This window comes from Meles meles, chromosome 2 (assembly GCF_922984935.1).
Source record: "Meles meles chromosome 2, mMelMel3.1 paternal haplotype, whole genome shotgun sequence".
NCBI classification, from domain to species: domain Eukaryota; kingdom Metazoa; phylum Chordata; class Mammalia; order Carnivora; family Mustelidae; genus Meles; species Meles meles.
In genome coordinates this window covers 186496081-186517361 of record NC_060067.1, presented here as the reverse complement: position 1 = coordinate 186517361, position 21281 = coordinate 186496081, and the positions used below count along the sequence as shown (strand labels likewise).

The following is a 21281-nucleotide window of genomic DNA, read 5'->3' as shown; positions in this document are numbered from 1 at the left end:
AGAATCTGAGCTGAAGGCAGAGGCTTTAAACCACTGAGCCACCCAGGCACCCCAGTTTTCTGAAGTTTTCTGTCACTGATAGCTGATCCTAAGTCCTAATGAGTACAGAGAATGTGGTAAATGAAGTTAAAATGAAGATATGCAAAAGAGGTTTAAATTTTCAACATAGGATAACTTTTTAAATGGTGAACAGTGTTTAAAAAAAACACTGGAAGGAACTGGTAAGTTTTGGGATAAATATATTAAGAAATTCAGCCCAACTCTACTTGAATAACTTATGTGTAGTTATTTTCATACAAGTAGGACATTTAAAACTTGGAAGATTTTCTAAACCTGCAGCTCTGTGAAAGCTATCAAGTTTTTCTGAATTTCTTCAGTATATTCACAAATGTCCAAAACTTTGGGTTTTAAAATGGATTTGTGATTGATGTAACTGACCAACCTGCATTGTGGTCAGATTTTATAATTTAGTTTCCTTTGAAATTTGTTGAGATTTACTTTAACTGGTCTAAAGTTCTATCAGTTTTTGTGTATGTTTCTCATGGCATTGAAGAGAGTATGAATTCTCTAAATGCTAGATTAGATTAGAGTATGGATTCTCTGATTGCAAGGTTCTGTGCATGTCTGGGCTCTGCCTTTATTTCCATAGAGTTTATTGTTTCCTCATCTGGGATATTATTTCCATGAGGGTAAAGGCTGGGTTTTTTTCACTGCTCTATCTCCACTAGCTAGAGTAGTGACTGACATATAGCATATTCTAATTATGATTGTAAGTGAACTAAGTCTAATCAGTTATGACTTTCAAATTACCTGCAGCATTGATAATTTTTTTCTTTAACATCAAAAATTGAGGGAGGGAAGTTGAAAACTCCCATTGTGGGCATGCATTTGTCAGTTTCTTTCTATAGTTCTCTCAATTTTTGCATCATGTATTTTTAGGTTATTTGATTACTGCATACAAATCTAGAATAATTTCCCAACAAGTTTAATCTAGTCACATTATGAAATGGCCTTAAAAGGTTTTTGTCTTAAATCCCTATTGTACCTTATGTTAATGCAGCTACCGCAGCTTTGTTTTTTATTAGTATATATTTACTTGTTTTTTCCTGTTTCCATTTATTTATTACTGGCATTTGCCTGGTTGTTTTTTCTGTACTTCCAGCATTTCCAGGTTCTTTTTTTTTTCCAGGTTCTTTTGGTTTGATGTTTCTCTGTAATAACACATAGAATTATAACTTTAAAAAAATTCGGTCTGTACTCTGACTTTTAACTAGAAAATGTGTCCATCATCTTTAGTATAATTCTTGATCTTTTAGACATATCTCTGTCATTTTAATTTGTGGTTCTTATATGTGTTCTACATTTTTTCTCATGTTTTGCTTTTCAGCACAGCTTGGGTGGAGTGGAGAGACCTGCATTCTGAGCCAGTCCCATTAACTCTCTATCCCTGGCCTTAGGTTTCTCCTGGAAAACTTAGAATACTAGACGAGCAGTCTATTTCATTCTCAATCTCAATTTCTCTCAATCTACAAATCTTTTGAACTAAAGATGAATGGCTGTTGTAAATGGATTATACTGGGCATTCCAAGATGTGAATGTCAAGCATGTGTCCTTGGTTTATATTATAATAAATAAGTTAACAACGGCTACTACCTTCCATTGAGTACCTGTTCAGTAGTGGGCACTTCACATGTCTTACCTCATCTGACCCTCAGAGCTATCCTGTGAGACTCACATCTTCATTCTTAGCAGTGAGAAGATTAGAGCTGAGAGGCAAACACCCGCCTGCCTTCCTCTAAAGCCCTCTAAAGCTTTTCCTGTACTGGGTTACTTTTAGGAATCTGCTTTTATCACTTAACTATAAGATCAAATGAGTGTGGATGGCAATATAACTACACCTGATTCCCTTTGAATTTTCTAGAGGTGTTTAACTTTGCACGAGGGCCCTCTTAAATTTCTGTTGGCTGCCTGGAAGGATAGCAGTAATGGTTGTTTTGTGATTATTGGCATTGCGAAGGGATGAGTAAAAGCTATTTGCCCACCCCTTCACCTTTCATTTTCAACCTCCAGAATAAGTAAAATAACTGGCTGAAATGTGTATGCATTTATGTACATAGTTGTAACTTTCACTTTTTTTTTTTTTTTTCCTGTGTTCTTTGTATTAGGGAAAAATACAGAGCCACAATATGCTCTTAGGAACAAGATCTTGGCATTGGTGACCAGTTTCTCTTTACTTACCTGCTGTGTAGTGATAGTACTTTAACTGTTGGAGGTGGAGAAATTACTAAAAATTATTGATTGGGGCAAAAGTCAAGAATGACTCAGAACTAGATAGACTCTTTATTCCTGTGTCTAAATGACATTGTAATCTAACATGGAACCATTTTCCACATATTTCCCTGGTATTTTTGCTATATTTGTGTTAAAGTTAGCCTTTCCACCCACAAGGAGATTGCCTTGACTTTTTAAGTTGAAAAATATCTTCATTGAGCATCTTAGATGTGTGAGGCTCTTTGTATGCCCCCATTAGAAAGGATAATTGGTGTATGAGTATTTCTCTGTTTGAAGAAAAAGGAAGTGTTTAGAAGTCTTAAGGGGAAAAAATAAGCTCTAGAATATGAAACAAGAATGTAGTCAAAAATCATAGTTATAATTATTGGTATTTGTTGTATTTGCTTCTTATTCCTCAATAAATCATCTTTTCACTCAACAGAAAAATGTTGACTTTACACAATAGGGGTTTGGTTGAATGAACTGTAGGACTGGCAAGTCTTAAGGAAGGCTTAAGTGGTAATCTGGAAGGATTTGTTTGCCTGGGTTTTTTTTTTTTTTTTTTTTTTTGACAATGAGCTGTTTACCTTCAAATTATCGCAGTAGGATTCTTTGTGCTTTGCTGGTGATGACTGGGTGCATGTGAACTCGTGCTGAGTACATTAAATAACGCGATGCTGCTAGAGCCATAGATGATGAAACTTTGTTTTGTTGCTTGCAAACAAGGACATTCCCGCAAGCAGGATTTGTTGAAACCTTCCAGTGAAAGATTCTTAAACAAACCTTGGTCTTTGTTGGCACAAGATAAACCAAATAGAGAGGGTGAGTAGTGAGACTTTAGAAGGTTGAAAGTGTTTGTACAAACTACACTTTTTTGTAATATTCATAAAATATTTGTCTTTTGATGCCAAGGAAATCATTTGCCTGCACCTTAGAACATTCTCTAAATGACCAGCATCCCTATTTTGCTTTTTCTCTTTGCCAGAAAGGTGTTATCTAAACAGAAGAAAGGAGAAATAACTGAAAGGGAGCCCATAAACCAAAATGGTGAGATAGATCCTAGATACTTTCAGCTAGTTTGCATTTTAGGCCTGGATGAATTATACCTTGTGATATTAAAATCATTGGTAGATATGAGTGTGGAGTGACCACCCGTTATCTTGGAGGTGCCCTGAAATACAAGAAAGAGACTGTTACCCTTACTTTCAAAATGAAGGCCAGTATAGATTCTGGAAACCACAGATGTGGGTCCTGGGCACAGTCCACCAACAGACTCTTAGTTTGTGGTTTGCAGGTGGGATGTGACAGATTTCCAAATGGCATGTGTTCACCAAGGACAGGTGATGCCTTCTAAACTCCATGCTCTGTTTTTACATGGCTGTTAGGCTGGTGGATTTGGGAAGATTAAATATAACACATTAGGATTTTAGAAAGGATTTCCCATTATGTGTTGTGATAACCTTTGGATGAGCTGGAGAGAGATGTGGATTTCTAGTTGGTTGCGTGATATGCTCAGAGTGTTGATTAATGGGTCGATACCAGCTTGGATGTTCTTGGTGACGTGCCATGGTACTCTGCCCTTGGCCCTGTCAGGTTTAACACTTTTAATCATTTATCATTGGATTGAGATAGAAGACATGCTTTAAATTCGAAGATGTAAAGACAAGTAAGGTATTTACTATATTGATTGATGGATTTGTAATACAACATAATCCCAAGTAATATAAAATTTAGAATTCTGAATGTGGGTTTTAAATTTATCAGTGAAACAAAATGGACTCTAAGCAACTTATCTGTATTGATTTCTTTGAGAGGAGAAACCTAGGGTTTTAGTTGACTGCAAACCCAGTGTGGTTCATTCATTCATTGAACAAATGTTTATTGTGTTCCTATCCATATCACTAAGTACACAGGGAATACAGCAAGGGAACAAAATAGAGACCTTTCGTTCAGGAAGCTTCCAGTCTAAAGGAGCGTGTTAGTTTCCCAGGTTGCTATAAAAAAGTACCACATACTAGGCAACTTAAAGTAACAGAAATTTGTTGTCTCAAGAGTTTCTGGAAACTAGAAGTCCAAAACCAAGGTGGCAGCTGGGTCATGCTCCTTCTGAAACCTATAGGGGCGATTTCCTCCTTAGTGCTCTACCTTCCAGTGGCAGCCGTGAATCCTTGGTGTTCCTCAGCTTGTGTCACTGCGGTGCCTGCCTCTGTCATCACATGGCACCCACCCCCCCACCACCATGTGTCATTCTCATGGCATTGTCCTCTTCTTATAAGCACACCAGTCATATTGGATCAGGACTTACCGTAGTGATCTCATCTTCATTTGATAATACCTACAAAGACCCTGTTTCCAATAAGGTCACCAAATAAGGTACCAGGGTTTAGGACTTCAGCATATCTTTTGGGGGAGCACTGTTCAACCCATAACAAGGATTAAAATCTACTCCTCCAAGTGATTGATTGTAATTATGGTAAAGAAAATCTGCCATCACAGAAGATATGAACAGACACTTCTCCAACGAAGACATACAAATGGCTATCAGACACATGAAAAAATGTTCATCATCACTAGCCATCAGGGAGATTCAAATTAAAACAACATTGAGATACCACCTAACACCAGTTAGAATGGCCAAAATTAGCAAGACAGGAAACAACGTGTGTTGGAGAGGATGTGGAGAAAGGGGAACCCTCTTACACTGTTGGTGGGAATGCAAGTTAGTGCAGCCACTTTGGAGAACAGTGTGGAGACTCCTGAAGAAATTAAGAATAGAGCTTCCCTATGACCCTGCAATTGCACTGCTGGGTATTTACCCCAAAGATACAGATGTAGTGAAAAGAAGGGCCATCTGTACCCCAATGTTTATTGCAGCAATGGCTACGGTCGCCAAACTGTGGAAAGAACCAAGATGCCCTTCAACGGATGAATGGATAAAGAAGATGTGGTACATATACACAATGGAGTATTATGCCTCCATCAGAAAGGATGAATACCCAACTTTTGTAGCAACATGGACGGGACTGGAAGAGATTATGCTGAGCGAAATAAGTCAAGCAGAGAGAGTCAAGTATCATATGGTCTCACTTATTTGTGGAGCATAACAAATAACATGGAGGACATGGGGAGATGGAGAGGAGAGGGAGTTGAGGGAAACTGGAAGGGGAGATGAACCATGAGAGACTATGGACTCTGAAAAACCACCAGAGGGTTTTGAAGGGGCGGGGGGGTGGGAGGTTGAGGAACCAGGTGGTGGGTAATAGGGAGGGCACGTACTGCATGGAGCACTGGGTGTGATGCCAAAACAATGAAGACTGTTATGCTGTAAATAAACAAATAAACAAATAAAAAAAAAAAGAAAAAAGAAAATCTGCCATCAAAATACAGTGTCATGCGTGTTGTCCATGGCCATCAGCGGGGCTGTAGAGCCCGGGCCACCGGCGGCTGCTGCCGCTCCCTCGCCCCCCCCCTCCCCGGCCCGGGGAACAGCAGCCCACCGAGATAGAGTCACTGTGTATGAACTGTTACTGCAATGGCACGATGTACCTCCTGCTCACCAAGATACCTTTCTTCAGAGAAATAATCATGAGCTCCTTTTCCTGTGAGCACTGTGGCTGGAACAACACTGAGATCCAGTCGGCTGCAGGATCCAGGATCAGGGAGTGCGCTACACTTTGACCATCAGGGCCCAGGAGGACATGAACAGAGAAGTCGTGAAAACGGACTCTGCCACCACAAGGATCCCGGAGCTGGATTTTGAAATTCCTGCCTTCAGTCAGAAGGGAGCTCTGACCACTGTTGAAGGACTGATCAGCCGTGCTATCTCTGGCCTGGAGCAGGATCAGCCTGTCCGAAGGGCAAATGAAGAAGGTGTAGCTAAAAGAATTGTTGAGTTCATTGTCAAACTGAAAGAGCTAAAGCAAGTGGCCTCTCCTTTCACTCTGATCATTGATGATCCCTCAGGGAACAGCTTTGTGGAAAACCCCCATGCTCCCCAGAAAGATCATGCCCTCATGGTCACACACTATAATCAGACTCCACAGCAGGAAGAAATGCTGGGGCTCCAGGCTGAGGCGCCACCAGAAGAGAAGGCAGAAGAGGAGGATCTTAGAAACGAAGTGCTGCAGTTCAACACCAACTGTCCAGAATGCAATGCTCCGGCTCAGACCAACATGAAGCGAGTTCAAATCCCCCACTTTAAGGAGGTTATCATCATGGCTACCAACTGTGAGAACTGCAGCCATCGGACCAATGAGGTGAAATCTGGAGGAGCGGTAGAGCCCTTGGGCACCAAGATCACCTTCCATATCACAGATCCCTTAGATCTGACCAGAGATGTGCTCAAGTCTGAGACATGTAGTGTGGAAATCCCGGAGCTGGAATTTGAACTGGGAATGGCCGTCCTCCGGGGCAAGTTCACCACATTGGAGGGGCTATTGAAAGACATCCAGGAGCTGGTGACCAAGAACCCTTTCACACTGGGTGACAGTTCCAATCCTGACCAGATGGAGAAACTGCAGGAATTTAGCCGGAAGTTAGACCAGATCCTTCAGGGTGACATGAAGGCCCACTTTATTATGAATGATCCAGCAGGAAACAGCTACTTTCAGAATGTGTATGCACCTGAAGATGATCCTCAAATGAAGGTGGAGCATTATGGGCGCACATTTGCCCAAAACGAGGAGCTAGGGCTCAATGACATGAAGACAGAGGGCTATGAGACAGGCCTGGCCCCACAGCGGTAGTGACGGCTAGTTCCCGAGCCAGCCTCTCGTGCTGCTCCGACCGAAGGGTTATTTATTACTATCGGGAAAGGCTGGGGATGTCCTTAGCCCCCATGTGGGGAGGACACCTGGTCTGGGAGATGCGGGCAGTTTTGTGAACAGTTTGTGATGGAAGTGCAAGCCTGTTGGTTTACTTGACTGTATCTTGGAGCTTCTGAACTGGCCTGGGAAGAAACCCAGAAATGAACCATGGGGCATGTCATTATCCCTTTTTTTCCTACGTGCTCTTTACCCTCCCTCCACATAATGCTCTCCCTAGGGTTGGAACTCTGAAGACAGAAGACAGCTACATCTGGAGTTTGGGAGTTGGCCGGGGAATATAAAATACTGGCTTTCCACAGGAAAAGAGTCTTCTGAGGGGAGGGAGTCCAGCAGGAGAGAAAAAGCTTTCATTAAAGTGATGGCTTTACAACAGGAAAAAAAAAAAATACAGTGTCATGAGAACAAGTAATAGGGTGACCCCTATTAGCTTGGGGGAGGACATCAAGCATGATTGGGAATTGTCCAGGCAAAGAGGAGAAGGAGTCTTCTTCCAGGAAGAAGAAACACCTGCGCCAAAAGCCCAGTGTCAGGAAGGGGCTTGGAGTTCTGAGAAGGTTAAAAGGAAATGCAGTGTAGCTCAAGGGTATGAAGGAAAGGCAGAAGGTGAGCTAGGAGACAGGGAGGAGCCGAATCCAGCGAGGTTTGGAAGCAGTGTCGAGGTGGCTTGGGTGGCTCTAAAAAACAAAACAAAACAGAAAAAATTAATAAAAGTTTATGGGATGGAAGAAGATAATAAGCAAATGAGACTCTACTTGTTTGACCACATCTGGAATGCCTTGGTCTTGTTCAGAGCGTCATTTTTTAAGTTCATGTTTTTCAAAATGTAGTAGTTATACATTAAATTCACGTATTTACCAGAGAGGAGAGAAATCTTGGGATGGTAGCCATTTGGAATTATTTGAGGCAGAAGACTTTGCTGTGGTTATTCTTGGGGCAGAATGAGACCATAGGCAGGAGTTACAGGAGGGCTCCATGAAAGAGATCTCCTAGCAGGGGGAGGTACGCAGGAGAGAACAGGGTGCCAGAAGAATGAGGCCTTTCTGTGCCTCGCCTTCTATCAGGAATGAAAAGTACCCTGCACTGAAGGTGAAGCAGGCAGTGATTTCCTCCAAAGTCCCCTATGAGAAGTATCCGCTAGAGTTTCAAATATGATGTTAAGATTTCTAAAGTACATTTACCAAACTTTATAATGAAAATTTAAGAGCAATTTAAAAGGTTTTAAGATTAAATGTCACTGGGGATTATTAAACAACTGAATTCTTTTTTTTTTAAATTTTTTTTTTTGTTTTGTTTTTTTCCTTTTTTTTAAATTTTTAAAATTTATTTATTTTTTCAGCGTAACAGTATTCATTGTTTTTGCACAACACCCAGTGCTCCATGCAATACGTGCCCTCCCTATTACCCACCACCTGGTTCCCCCAACCTCCCACCCCCGTCCCTTCAAAACCCTCAGGTTGTTTTTCAGAGTCCATAGTCTCTTATGGTTCCCCTCCCCTTCCAATTTCCCTCAACTTCCTTCTCCTCTCATCTCCCAATGTCCTCCATGTCATTTGTTATGCTCCACAAATAAGTGAAACCAAATGATACTTGACTCTCTCTGCTTGAATTATTTCACTCAGCATAATCACTTCTAGTCCTGTCCACGTTGCTACAAAAGTTGGGTATTCATCCTTTCTTTTTCTTTTTTTTTTTTTTTTAATAAACATATAATGTATTTTTATCCCCAGGGGTACAGGTCTCTGAATCACCAGGTTTACACACTTCACAGCACTCACGATAGCACATACCCTCCCCAATGTCCATAACCCCCTCCCCCTCTCCCAACCCCACCTCCCCTCAGCAACCCCCAGTTTGTTTTGTGAGATTAAGAGTCATTTATGGTTTATCTCCCTCCCAATCCCATCTTGTTTCATTTATTCTTCTCCTATTCCCCAACCCCCCATGTTGCATCTCCACGTCCTCATATCAGGGAGATCATATGATAGTTGTCTTTCTCCGATTGACTTATTTCACTAAGCATGATACCCTCTAGTTCCATCCACGTCGTCACAAATGGCAAGATTTCATTTCTTTTGATGGCTGCATAGTATTCCATTGTGTATATATACCACTTCTTCTTTATCCATTCATCTGTTGATGGACATCTAGGTTCTTTCCATAGTTTGGCTATTGTAAACATTGCTGCTATAAACATTCGGGTACACGTGCCCCTTCCGATCACTACGTTTGTATCTTTAGGGTAAACACCCAGTAGTGCAATTGCTGGGTCATAGGGTAGTTCTATTTTCAACATTTTGAGGAACCTCCATGCTGTTTTCCAGAGTGGTTGCACCAGCTTGCATTCCCACCAACAGTGGAGGAGGGTTCCCCTTTCTCCGCATCCTCGCCAGCATCTGTCATTTCCTGACTTGTTAATTTTAGCCATTCTGACGGGTGTGAGGTGATATCTCATTGTGGTTTTGATTTGTATTTCCCTGATGCCGAGTGATGTGGAATACTTTTTCATGTGTCTGTTGGCCATCTGGATGTCTTCTTTGCAGAAATGTCTGTTTATGTCCTCTGCCCATTTCTTGATTGGATTGTTTCTTCTTTGGGTGTTGAGTTTCCTAAGTTCCTTATAGATTTTGGACACTAGCCCTTTATCTGATATGTCGTTTGCAAATATCTTCTCCCATTCTGTCGGTTGTCTTTTGGTTTTGTTAACTGTTTCCTTTGCTGTGCAAAAGCTTTTGATCTTGATGAAATCCCAATAATTCATTTTTGCCCTTGCTTCCCTTGCCTTTGGCGATGTTCTTAGGAAGATGTTGCTGCGGCTGTGTCGAAGAAGTTGCTGCCTGTATTCTCCTCAAAGATTTTGATGGATTCCTTTCTCACATTGAGGTCCTTCATCCATTTTGAGTCTATTTTCATGTGTGGTGTAAGGAAATGGTCCGATTTCATTTTTCTGTATGTGGCTGTCCAATTTTCCCAGCACCATTTCTTGAAGAGGCTGTCTTTTTTCCATTGGACATTCTTTCCTGCTTTGTCGTAAACAACTGAATTCTTAAAAAAAAAAAAACAACTTTGTAATATAATGTGATACATCAATTATATCTCAATTAAAAAAAAAAACTTTGGGGCATCTGGGTGGCTCCATTGCTTGAGCAAGTGCCTTCGGCTCAGGTCATGATCTGGCGGTCTTGGGATGGAGCCCCACACTGGGCTCCCTGCTCTGTGGGGACTCTGCTTCTCCCTCTCCCTCTGCAACCCTACTCCCCCCTGCTCATGTTGTCTCTCAAATAAATCAATAAAATCTTTAAAATCTTTGCAGAATAATTCAGATGCATTTGTCTTTCCTGACACTCTGCAGCGATCACAGTATTGTCCTTCACTTCCCGTCTTTGGTACAACTGCCTCTTTCCCTTTCCTGATGTCTGCCCACTGTCTTCACTTGGCTTGTTCTATCCGATTGGTTCCTAGAAGTCAATTGCCAGTCCTTCCTGTTAAGCCAAATAAATCCTATTTAGAAGTGATGATATGTAAGTGTGTGCAATCCTTTTTACACCAAACAAGCAGTTTTACCTTCATTGGGGGAGCATAGTATGAGTGAAAGTTAATATCACTACCCAAATGTCATAGGACCCAGTCACGTGGCAGGAGGTCATATTCAAAGAAACACTGACCAGCTGCCAACGGTATACCCAAACGGAATTTCAACTTTCCCCTGTATCTCTGGAAGGACATCCAGCTCCTCCTCCACACCAGCCCTGCCCCCACTTTCCCTGCCAGCGGACCTGCTCTGGGCTGTAGTGTTCTCTTGCCTTCCCCCACCCCCACTGCCAGCCCTTTATTAGAGACATCAGCTTCTTGGCTTTAATTTCTTTAAGTGTGTGGTATATGTGTTTAACTTCTTTGAATCAAGAGGAAACTCAGGAGCTGACAGAGAAAGCAAGAAAGAACCTTCTTGCTGTCTCTTCAGTGACTCAGAGGGCCTGAGAACAAGCCCTTCATAGAGGACAAGGGAGTGACTGGAAACACACAGGCCAATAAATCTTGTCACCCGTGTGTGGGCGGGAAGACAGATGTGCAAGGGGTAGTCGGTGGGCAAAGTAGACTAGAGCGTTCGTGTGGAGAATAGCAAAATAGGAGGCTAGGAAGAACGCAGGCTGAACCCCATGGCAGATGGTCTCAGGCTTAGGTGTTGGGGGTTGCTGGAGACATGGCGGTAGGCACATTAGATACAAGTGTAACAAAATAGTTCCCAAGAATTAAAGTACAGCTCGCTCCCTGTATTTCATAATCCTCTGTTATTTTGGAGTATGCTGAGCATCCGAAGCATTTCCAAGCATGCTTTAAAGTTACAAACATTAAACTCTTTTGACCAAAATCATTCTTTTCAAATCTCTGCACAGCTTGATTTCAGATTGTTGCTTCCTCTTGCAGGCATGATCCTGTAAAGTCAGGATTAGGATGTAACAGTCTGGTTTCCTGGACAGAGCTGGAATTCCCAGCCCTACATGTGATATTTCTCTCTCTGCATGTTGGTGCTAAAGGCTCTGAAGGTCCAATGAAACCGCTCCTGGGAGGGGGTGTGGGGTTGAAGGGAATTTATTTATCTTTTTGTTACATTTTTCTTCTTCTTTTACTACCCCAGGTGGACCATTGCCACATTGTAATCCAGAACACTTACAGAGGTTTTTAGAGGTAAGAAGGCCAAAATAGTAGTTTGTCATTGGGGCTAACGAAAAGATTAAAAATGAATGTTTTAAAAAGAAGTTTAAGAAACTCTGTGAGTAGTACATACAGGTCTACACATTTTTAAAATTTCTGCTTAATTGGCAGGTCTTCTAACATTTGTACTTTAAAAAAATTTTATTTATTTTTTAAATTTCTTTTCAGTGTTCCAGAATTCATTGATGATGCACCACACCCGGTGCTTCATGTAATATGTGCCCTCCATAATACCCACCACCAGCCTCACCCAACCTCCCACCCCTCTCTCCTCCAAAACCCTGTTTGTTTCTCAGAGTCCACAGTCCCTCATAGTTCATCTCCCTCTCCAATTTCCCCCAATTCACTTCTGTCCATCTCCTCATGTCCTCCATGTTACTCCTTACGCTCCACACGTAATCGAAACCATGATAATTGACTTTCTCTGTTTGACTTATTTCACTCAGCATAATCTCTTCCAGTCCTGTACATGTTGATACAAAAGTTGGGTATTCATCCTTTCTGATGGAGGCATAATACTCCATAGTATATACGGACCATATCTTCCTTATCTATTTGTCTGTTGAAGGGCATCTTGGTTCTTTCCATGGTTTGGCAACTATGGCCATCGCTGCTATGAACGTTAGGGTACAGATGGCCCTTCTTTTCACTCCATCTGTATCTGTGGGGTAAATACCCAATAGTGTAATTGCGGGATCATAGGGAAGCTTTATTTTTAATTTCTTAAGGAATCTCCACACTGTTTTCCAAAGTGGCTGCACCAACTTGCATTCCCACCAACAGTGTAAGAGGGTTCCCCTTTCTCCACATCCTCTCCAACACATGTTGTTTCCTGTCTTGTTAATTTTGGCCATTCTAACTGGTATGAGGTGGTATCTCAATGTGGTTTTGATTTGAATCTCTGTGATGACTAGTGATGATGAACATTTTTTCATGATGAACATGTCTATTAGCCATTTGCATGTCTTCATTGGAGAAGCATCGGTTCATGTCTTCTGCCGATTTTTTGACATGATTATCTATTTTGTGTGTGTTGAGTTTGAGGAGTTCTTTATAGATCCTGGATATCAACCCTTTGTCTATACTGTCATTTGCAAATATCTTCTCCCGTTCCGTGGGTTGCCTCTTTGTTTTGTTGACTGTTTCCTTTGCTGTGCAGAAGCTTTTGATCTTGATGAAGTCCCAAAAGTTCATTTTCGCTTTTGTTTCCTTTGCCTTTGGAGACATACCTTGAAAGAAGTTTCTGTGGCTGATGTTGAAGAGGTTACTGCCTATGTTCTCCTCTAGGATTCTGGTGGATTCCTGTCTCATGTTGAGGTCTTTTATTCTCTTATACCATACACAAAGATACACTCGAAATGTACTTTTTGTTTTTATAAATCATATTCCATGTGGAACCCACTCTTCACACATTTAAATAATTTACTTATTTAGAACTGTCATTGATCAGCCATTACCAAGTAGAGTTTTTAGCAGATTATGAGATAATTTGAATTTTAAATTGTAGAGTAACTTAAGCCATTGCTTTTGGAAATAAAAATCAAAATAGATGTTTCCAGGAATTTCAGATTAATAGTTTGCAGGTTAGTATGTTTATTTTAAGGATTTGTTACTATTTATTATGGAAAAGACTTCATTAGTTATTAGGTATTTATACAAAATTCAGGATCTTCTTCCAAAACCGGAAATTTTCAAATAAAGAAAAGGAAGGTCAAACTTTGAAGTCATTGATTTTAAAAGTGGCTGGTTATATAAATTGTCAGAATTTCAAAATTAGTTTTTAAAGATTATGGATGCTGTTTTGTTCTGAGGACTAGTTAAGCAGTATTTGGCTTTTTTCTTTTTCTTTCTTCTTTTTTTCAATGACTTCTAGAGTAAAATAATGGATAAGAAATCAGATTAGTGATGGCTCCCACCAGGAAGTCCCCAAGCCCAGCCTAAGTCCCAATAGGATGCCTCCTCTTAGTCCCCATAATACCCTGGACTTCTCTTACCCACAAGCATATTATATAGTAATGGCCAGTTGTATTTGTCTTTCTCCCTTTACCTGTATCCCCATGCTCCTTGGAACTTTCTTTAGAAATTGCTTTTTTTTTTTTTTTTTTTTAAATTCGGTTTAAATTCCAGTTAGTTCACATACTGTGAAATACTAGTTTCAGGTGTATAATATTCAACACCTCCATACAACACTCAGTGCCCATCACAACAAATGCCCTCCTTAATTCCCACCACCTATTTCACCCATTCCCTTCTGATAACCATCGGTTTGTTCTCTATAGTCAAGTGTCTGTTGATTGATTTTTCTCTCTCTCTCTTTTTCCCCTCTGTGCTCATTTGTCTTGTTTCTTAAATGCCACATATGAGGGAAATCATATGGTATTTGTCTTTCTGTGACTGACTTATTTCATTTATCATAATACTCTCTAGTACCATCTATGTCATTGCCAGTGGCAATATATCATTCTTTTTATGGCCGAGTAATATTCCATCGTAAGTGTCCATCAACTGAAGAATGGATAAAGAAGACATGTTGTGGGGCACCTGGGTAGGGGTAGAAATTGATATACATCTGATTTAGAGAAGTACTATGTTTTGCCTTTGGAAGCTAGAATATTGGCAAAATTGGAGACGTTATGTGTATTTGCAAATTTTTGAACAAGTATTTGTGAAGTGCAAGCACTGGGGCACCTGGGTGGCTCAGTGGGTTAAAGCCTCTGCCTTCAGCTCAGGTCATGATCCCAGGGTCCTGGGATTGAGCCCCACGTCAGGCTCTCTGCTTGGCAGGGAGCCTGCTTCCCCCGTCTCTCTGCCTGCCTCTCTGCCTACTTGTGATCTCTGTCTGTCAAATAAATAAATAAAAATCTTAAAGAAGAAAAAAAGTGTGTGTGTGTATACATACAATATATATATTATATAAAATATGTAATATATTTATACACACTATATATATTATATACACACAACATATATATGCAATATATAATATATATATTGCATTTAGACCATTTCCTTTTTCCTTTTTGAAATTGTAAGACTTAATCTTTTAGAGAAATTTGAAGTTCATTCAGCAATTGATAGGTCGAATTCAGTCTGTCCAATAATACTACAAAAATTAAGAAAAATTTTGTTGAAAACTTAAGTTGGAGAAATTGTTTGCAGTTATGGCATATTAATAAGTAGAACATAAATGTGACAAGAATGTCAGACCTTAGTGTTAAGGACCTCATTATTTCAAGTTATTTTAGTTTAAAAATTCTCCTTAGTTTTCATCTTCTAAACTTAAATCTTAGCAGCTATGAATCATGATGACGAAGAACTGGCACTGTTTTAATTACTTTCTCTGAGTGCAGAATAGAAATGTTTTATTCAGATTTATCTGAATCCAACATGAACTTCCAAACCCCTCTTAGCCAATAGCAGTATGTCAATAATCTGCCAATAGGCTACTGATAAAAATCTCTGGTGACACATTGTTTTGTATTTCCAGCAGTATCAAATCAGATCACGCTTTTTGCAAAATTGAAAATATAACTTCAACAAATTTTTCAAGAAGTGACTTTCAGCAAAACCGTAAACCATGGGATGCTCAACATAGTATCCATCTAGATTTGATGAACTTCAACTAAAAATGAATCTGAATTCTGTTCGAATTTCTTTTCTGCCCCACTTTGATGGAAGGAATTTTGCTTAGCATTGAAACAAAAGTGGTTGAATTCTAGCAATGAATTATAGTTAGCTTTTAGGGGAGGGTATAGGGTGGTGGGTGACTTGAGAGGGATACTTTGGCTCTGTTTGGAAAGAGAGTGATTAGAGGAAATCAGATTGTTCAAAAGTATTTCTTCAGACAAAAAGAGCTTTCTTGTATTTTTAATACCTGTCCTACTCTGTGAACATACCGCTGGATTCTTTAATCTGAAATTCAACCACTGATATAGAAATAAGGTTTAAAAAAAAAAAAACCTTCCTGAACAATGGCTCAGGATCCTGGGTTTGTCCAGCTCACCTGGATTTTTTTTTTTTTAAGATTTTATTCATTTATTTGAGAGAGAGCAAAAGTGATCACAGAGGGAGGGAGACCATAGAGAGAAAGGGAAAAGCGGACTCACCACTGAGCAGGGAGCCTGATTCGAGGCTCAATCCCAGGACTCTGAGATCATGACCTGAGCTGATGGCAGACGCTTAACCAACTGTGCCCCTCACCTGGATTTTTTTGACATCCTTGAGATGGCTCTGATTTGTGTGGTCAGTGCATTAAAATCAGAATTAAGGTAATAGTATTTATTTGTTTTTAAACAATTCCTTAAGAAGGAATACTGAATGCATCACTGTCTTACAAAATGAGCAGCTTCGGCCCCCGTTAGCACAGCAGACAGCCACAGTAGAATTCAGGAGCATTCAGGAGGATCACTGAATTGTGGCAAAATTGAAGCAACAGTAGTCGGTGATTTAGAGATTTAAGCATTAGTTAGCTGAAAGCACATTTATTTAGAATGTTCCACAAAGTCACCATGCCATATATTACTGTGTCTGTTTTCTGAATATGCAAAGAGCCAGACATGGAAGTTTTAACTGTATTCTAGAAGCATGTAGTTTATTTATGCATTTATTTTTTCATGTTTAGGTGAAGTGGGAGTACAAGTTTTTGACAAAACAAAACAAAAAACCATCCATGGACAATTTTGCTGAAGTCATTCTGACATTACTTGTTCATTCCCTTTTATTGTCATCTATGAACTGCAGTTGCCCCCCACATGGGGATCAGGGAACCAATCTTCCTCATAGTCAGAAATCCAGGTAAAACCTTTGACTCCCCACAAACTTAACTACTAATAGTCTACTGTTGACCAGAAGCCTTACAGATAATATAGTTAGTACATATTTTATATTTTATATCTATTCTGTGCAGTATTCTTACATTAAAGTCAGCTAGGGAATGGAAAATGTTAGGCAGAATATCTTATGGAAGAACAAATACATTTATAATGTACTGATTTATTGAAAAAAAAATCTGTGCATAAGCAGGCCTGTGAAGTTCAAACCTGTGTTGTTTAAGGGTCAATGCTATATACCACATAAAATTAGAATTTTACAAGTTCTCAATAGAATGAGAGCCCAGCAATCTACCCACTAGCCTACAAACTCTCTGTCCTACCCTGTCCTCCTCCTTGACACTTAGCATGGAGGTGCCATTTCTCCTTCAACCTGGCTCTCCATTTCAGCTCTGAATCCCTGTCTTCCACATCTCAAGGGCCTTCTTGATCCATTCTCCCTTCTCTGTGGTCTACCTCTCTGTCTCTCTTTCTGTAGGAACTTTCCCTTCTGGGTCTAAACACAGCAAATTTCTTCTTTATACAAAGTCTCCCTTCAACTCCATGGGGCCCTCATATCATCCACTTGAAAAAAACTACCTGAGCTTGTCGTTGATCCCCCCACCTCTCATCATTTCTCAGCCCAATGCACCTGGCTTACACCCTCACAAAGGCATGGACATCTCTTCTGTCAAGGTCCCCAAAGACTTCCTTGGCACTAAATCCCAAGATCATATTTTGTTCCTTCCTTTCAAGCACTCTCTGACCACTCTTTCACTCCTCAAAGGCTCATTCCCTTTTTGGGTCAGAACTTCTGGTTCCTTCTACCACTCTTGTCTTTTCCTCTCATCTCCACTATGGGTTCCTCTTCTTCCCATTCCTTAAATGTGTGGATCCTTGGTGTTTTTTTCCCTTCCCTTCTCATGTTCAATCTGTCACTGGGTGATACTGTTCATTTAATTAACCTCTCTGTGCTGATAATTCTTATATCTCCTGTCTTCTGTGTTCTTCAGCTTTGTTGACCGTGTGAAAGCCCCATGAAGATCTTAAAATCAGGGTGGTCAGAAAGAACCTCTCTCACTCCTTAAGTGAAGGACACATGAACCATCTAGAAGCCGTGGGCTCAACTTCCACAACTTCTCTATTCTTTACCTCCTGAACAGATCAGAGATCCATTCATTTCACTTAACCTCACTGACTTCACCCTAGAGCAGGTCATGGTTCTTTGTGCCTGATCATTCCAGGAGCCTGGTTTCTTTTCTTCCTAACTCCAGTCTTGATCTTTCTCATCCCTTCCCTGTAATACAGTCAGAACGATAGTTGTCAAGTTGTGTATCTGGCCTAAAGCCCTTTGGTGATTCCCCACTCCTCTCAGGATAAAGTCCAAGCTCCTTGCCTGGCCTAGGGACCCCTCTGCCTACCGCATTTTCTCCTAGCTTCTCCTCGAGCCCCTGAGCTCTATGACATATTGAACCACTTTCTGTTCCTTTGCACTTGTCATTCTCCCCACCCAAAGCACGCATAACCCCAACCACGCCCTTCCCGAACTCCTTCCCGGGCACATTCAGATGGCCAAATCCAGCTCATCCTTCTCTGACTCCAGAGGCTCTTAACCTTCTGCAGTGTGATAAAATACTTCCTGTGCTTCCTTTGCTGTCCCTCCTTTCACTAAGTGAACAGTTGGTTTACTTCTACAATTCACTGGTGAAAAAAATGTTTGGACATCTTTAGTAAGTGCCGTAGAACCCTTGTTTGCTATTTCTGAGACTTTGACCAGGGGTAGGGTCTCCTTGATCAATAGTGAGCATTGGAGAAATAGTGTTATCAGGAGCCCAGAGGGGATGATATATATGTCCCAGAAGAAAAAAATTTTTCCACCTTGTGAAAAGCTGTGTCTTTCAGGTAGGTGGGTATAAAGGATAGGCCTCACGCATGTTCCACTCAGTGAGTACCTTATTGGAAAAATATCTGAACAAGTTATTCCATCAGATTACCTGCTCTTAGAAAGAAAAGGAATTGTCAGGAAACTCACCAGGGTTTCCAAATGGCAAGAAGTAGCAGAAGACTCGAAGGGTTGAAATTGGGAGTAGAGCCCAGTAGGGTAAGACCAACTCATGCCACCTTAATTTTCTTTAGTAGCTTCCGGTTTCAAGGAACAGAGAACACTGAAAATAGCTTATGTGAGCAGCAAACTTGTTGAAATGACGCAGGGGACTCACACACCCAGATCAGGTAGGATGGCAAGGCCTCAGGAAAGAGAGAAGTTGACTCCTGCCTTCCCCTCTGCATCTCCCTGCTGGGGGCGCAGATCTCTCGGCTCTCCTGAGTCGCTGCCCTCTGGCGTCTGCTCTCAACCACTTGGTTTCCACAGAGTGTCAGCTTGGCTTCCAATGTGCATGACTTCAGCCTGAGCACTAGACCATCTGACCCTTTCAGCTGTGATACTCAGATTTTCCAAGAACTGACTGAGCGTACCCAGCCTTTGGACTCAGGCCCTGCCTGAGTCGGGGGCCTGTCTCAGGTCTGGTTACCTGTGGCTTAGGGATGGCAGGATGGACAGTACTATGGGAACAGATCCTCTTTCTTCTTTAAAGGAGGTGTAGGTAGGTGGGTCTGGACAGCTCCCTGGCAAGGTGGTGGGACAGCCTAGTTAGTGGCTGTGAATAAAAGCTTCAGAGTAATATCCCCTGGGTTCACCCCTCATTCTGCCTGCTAACTGCAATATTGCCCAGCCTTTCTTTGTCTCTGTTTCCTCATCTATGCTGTGAGTCCTGATCTTATACAGATGCTGTGAAGATTCTTCAAGGAATAAACTAAAAGGCACGTGGGAAATGCTGAATGAATGTTAGTCAGTTTTATAACACAGAGTTGTGATGGGTATGAAATCGCTTTGGAAAAGGCTTCTCCTGATGTTGGAAATGGTCCATAGAAGATGACAGGGCCCTGTAGAGGACACTTCCTTCCATAGCTGCCAGGGGAAAGGGAACAGGTGGTACCCTCTGGCATTCAGAATGATTTATTAGCCAGAGATCGCAATACCTACTGGGAATGGGCGTCTGCCTGGTGCCGAAGTGTGCCATCAAGATCCTTGACCATGGGAGTGGGGTGCTGACTGGGCAGATACTCTGGTTACCAAGGTGCTGAGGGCTCTGGTTTCTTTACTTTTTTCTATTTCTTTTTCTTTTTTTTAACTTCCCATCTTTTCCAACCCTAAAAACTGAAGCTAGAAAACTTAATGTTTTAGGGTTTTCTTTAAAAGATTTTATTCATTTATTTGAGAGATTGAGAGAGAGTTTAACCTGGGGGGGGCGGCAGAGGGAGAGGAAGAAGCAGAGCAGGGAGCCCCATAGGGGCTTGATCCCAAGACCCTGGGATCACAACCTAAGGACCTGAGCAGAAGGCAGATACTTAACCAACTGAGCGGCCCAGGTGCCCCTGAAAAACTTAATATTTTTTAGTTGCTCTGCATCTATCTCAGTGAGACAGCTAGGGATGCCTGAGTCCTGTATTTTTGCCTCTACTTAAATAAAGCTGAATAGGCTCACATTGTAAAGTACCATCTACCTTTGCAAACTCTTATCAGATGTTCATTTGTTGGATGTCCTTAGGAAAGATGTTTGTTTCTGTCTGGATTTTGTATCAGAAATTTTGAAATAGGGGTTCTTGGTGGCTCATTTGGTTGAGTGTCCTGCTTTTGGCTCTGGTCGTGATCCCGGGGTCCTGGGATCCAGTCCCACATCAGGCTCCCTGTCCTTCGGGAATCCTGCTTCTCCCTCTCCTTCTGCCTGCTGCTCTGCCTACTTGTGCTCTCTCCTCTCAAATAAATAAATAAAATCTTTAAAAAAAGGATATTTTGAAGTAGTGTAACATCCTTATAGTACTGCTTTAATGTAAAAGGGAAGAAAATGTAAATGTCATCGCTACATTGATTATTGACCTGAATCAGGTCATTAATTTTTACTTATTTCTACATTTGTATTCACCTAACTGAAGAAAATTCTGGAAGACAATATTGTTCTGAAAATTTGATTTGGAGAAAAGATAAGCTTTGGACTAAATATAATGAAATGTATATGAAAAAGTATTTTTGTTTTTCAAAAACAGAAAGGTTTTAAGTTTAAATACAAAGGCTTATTGTTGTTCGCTTTTGTTTTTACTAACCAAAGTGAACAATTGACCATATTCTATGATCTCTTACCCTGCACTATATTTTCAATATATTTTTCAGAAATTAAACTCTTTAAGTATACATAAAAAGAATGAAAGTCAGTAATTTCATGGTTTTTTTATGTCCATATCCTTCCTCTCCTTTTCACTAAATTATTTAACCTACAATATAACTTGGAAATATGTTTTTGAACTTTAAACCTGTAGACATGTAATTAGTGCTGATCTTAGAGATTGCAAACCCCGAAGCTCTAGCTCAGAAGAGAGAAAAACACAGTGGGGCAGAGATCCCAATTCTCTATGGTTTAATTCCTTTCCCCCATCAGTCCAGAAATTTAAAGTGCGGATTGTCTCATCATGAAACCAGCAACTCAAATGAGGCAAGAAAAATTGGTTCGGTTTCTGAGCAGCTAATTTGTTGAGGATTTGTTGGAAGACCTGTCCACTGTCTTGCTGCAGCTGCTTTTTCCTATAAGATTTATTGCCAGGGCCTGATACA

General features: G+C 40.8%; 2 protein-coding genes across 4 annotated transcripts in view; both read left to right on the top strand.

Moving 5' to 3' along the window:
* Nucleotides 1-21281, top strand: part of SLC7A2 (solute carrier family 7 member 2) — a 71839-nt gene that overhangs the window by 23405 nt on the left and 27153 nt on the right. The window contains exon 1 of one of the 3 annotated variants that reach the window (XM_045996529.1): nt 11727-11780. The exons of the other annotated variants lie outside the window; for them this stretch is intronic. The gene's annotated coding sequence lies outside the window, so the exon portion shown is untranslated. Of the gene's footprint in view, nt 1-11726; nt 11781-21281 lie in introns of those variants that run through there. 3 annotated transcript variants of the gene reach the window in all.
* On the top strand, nt 5676-7469 carry LOC123935594 (zinc finger protein ZPR1-like). The gene is given in 3 exon segments (XM_045996548.1): nt 5676-5734; nt 5736-5911; nt 5914-7469. Coding segments are annotated over 3 exon segments (1338 nt in total). The 3' UTR covers nt 7017-7469.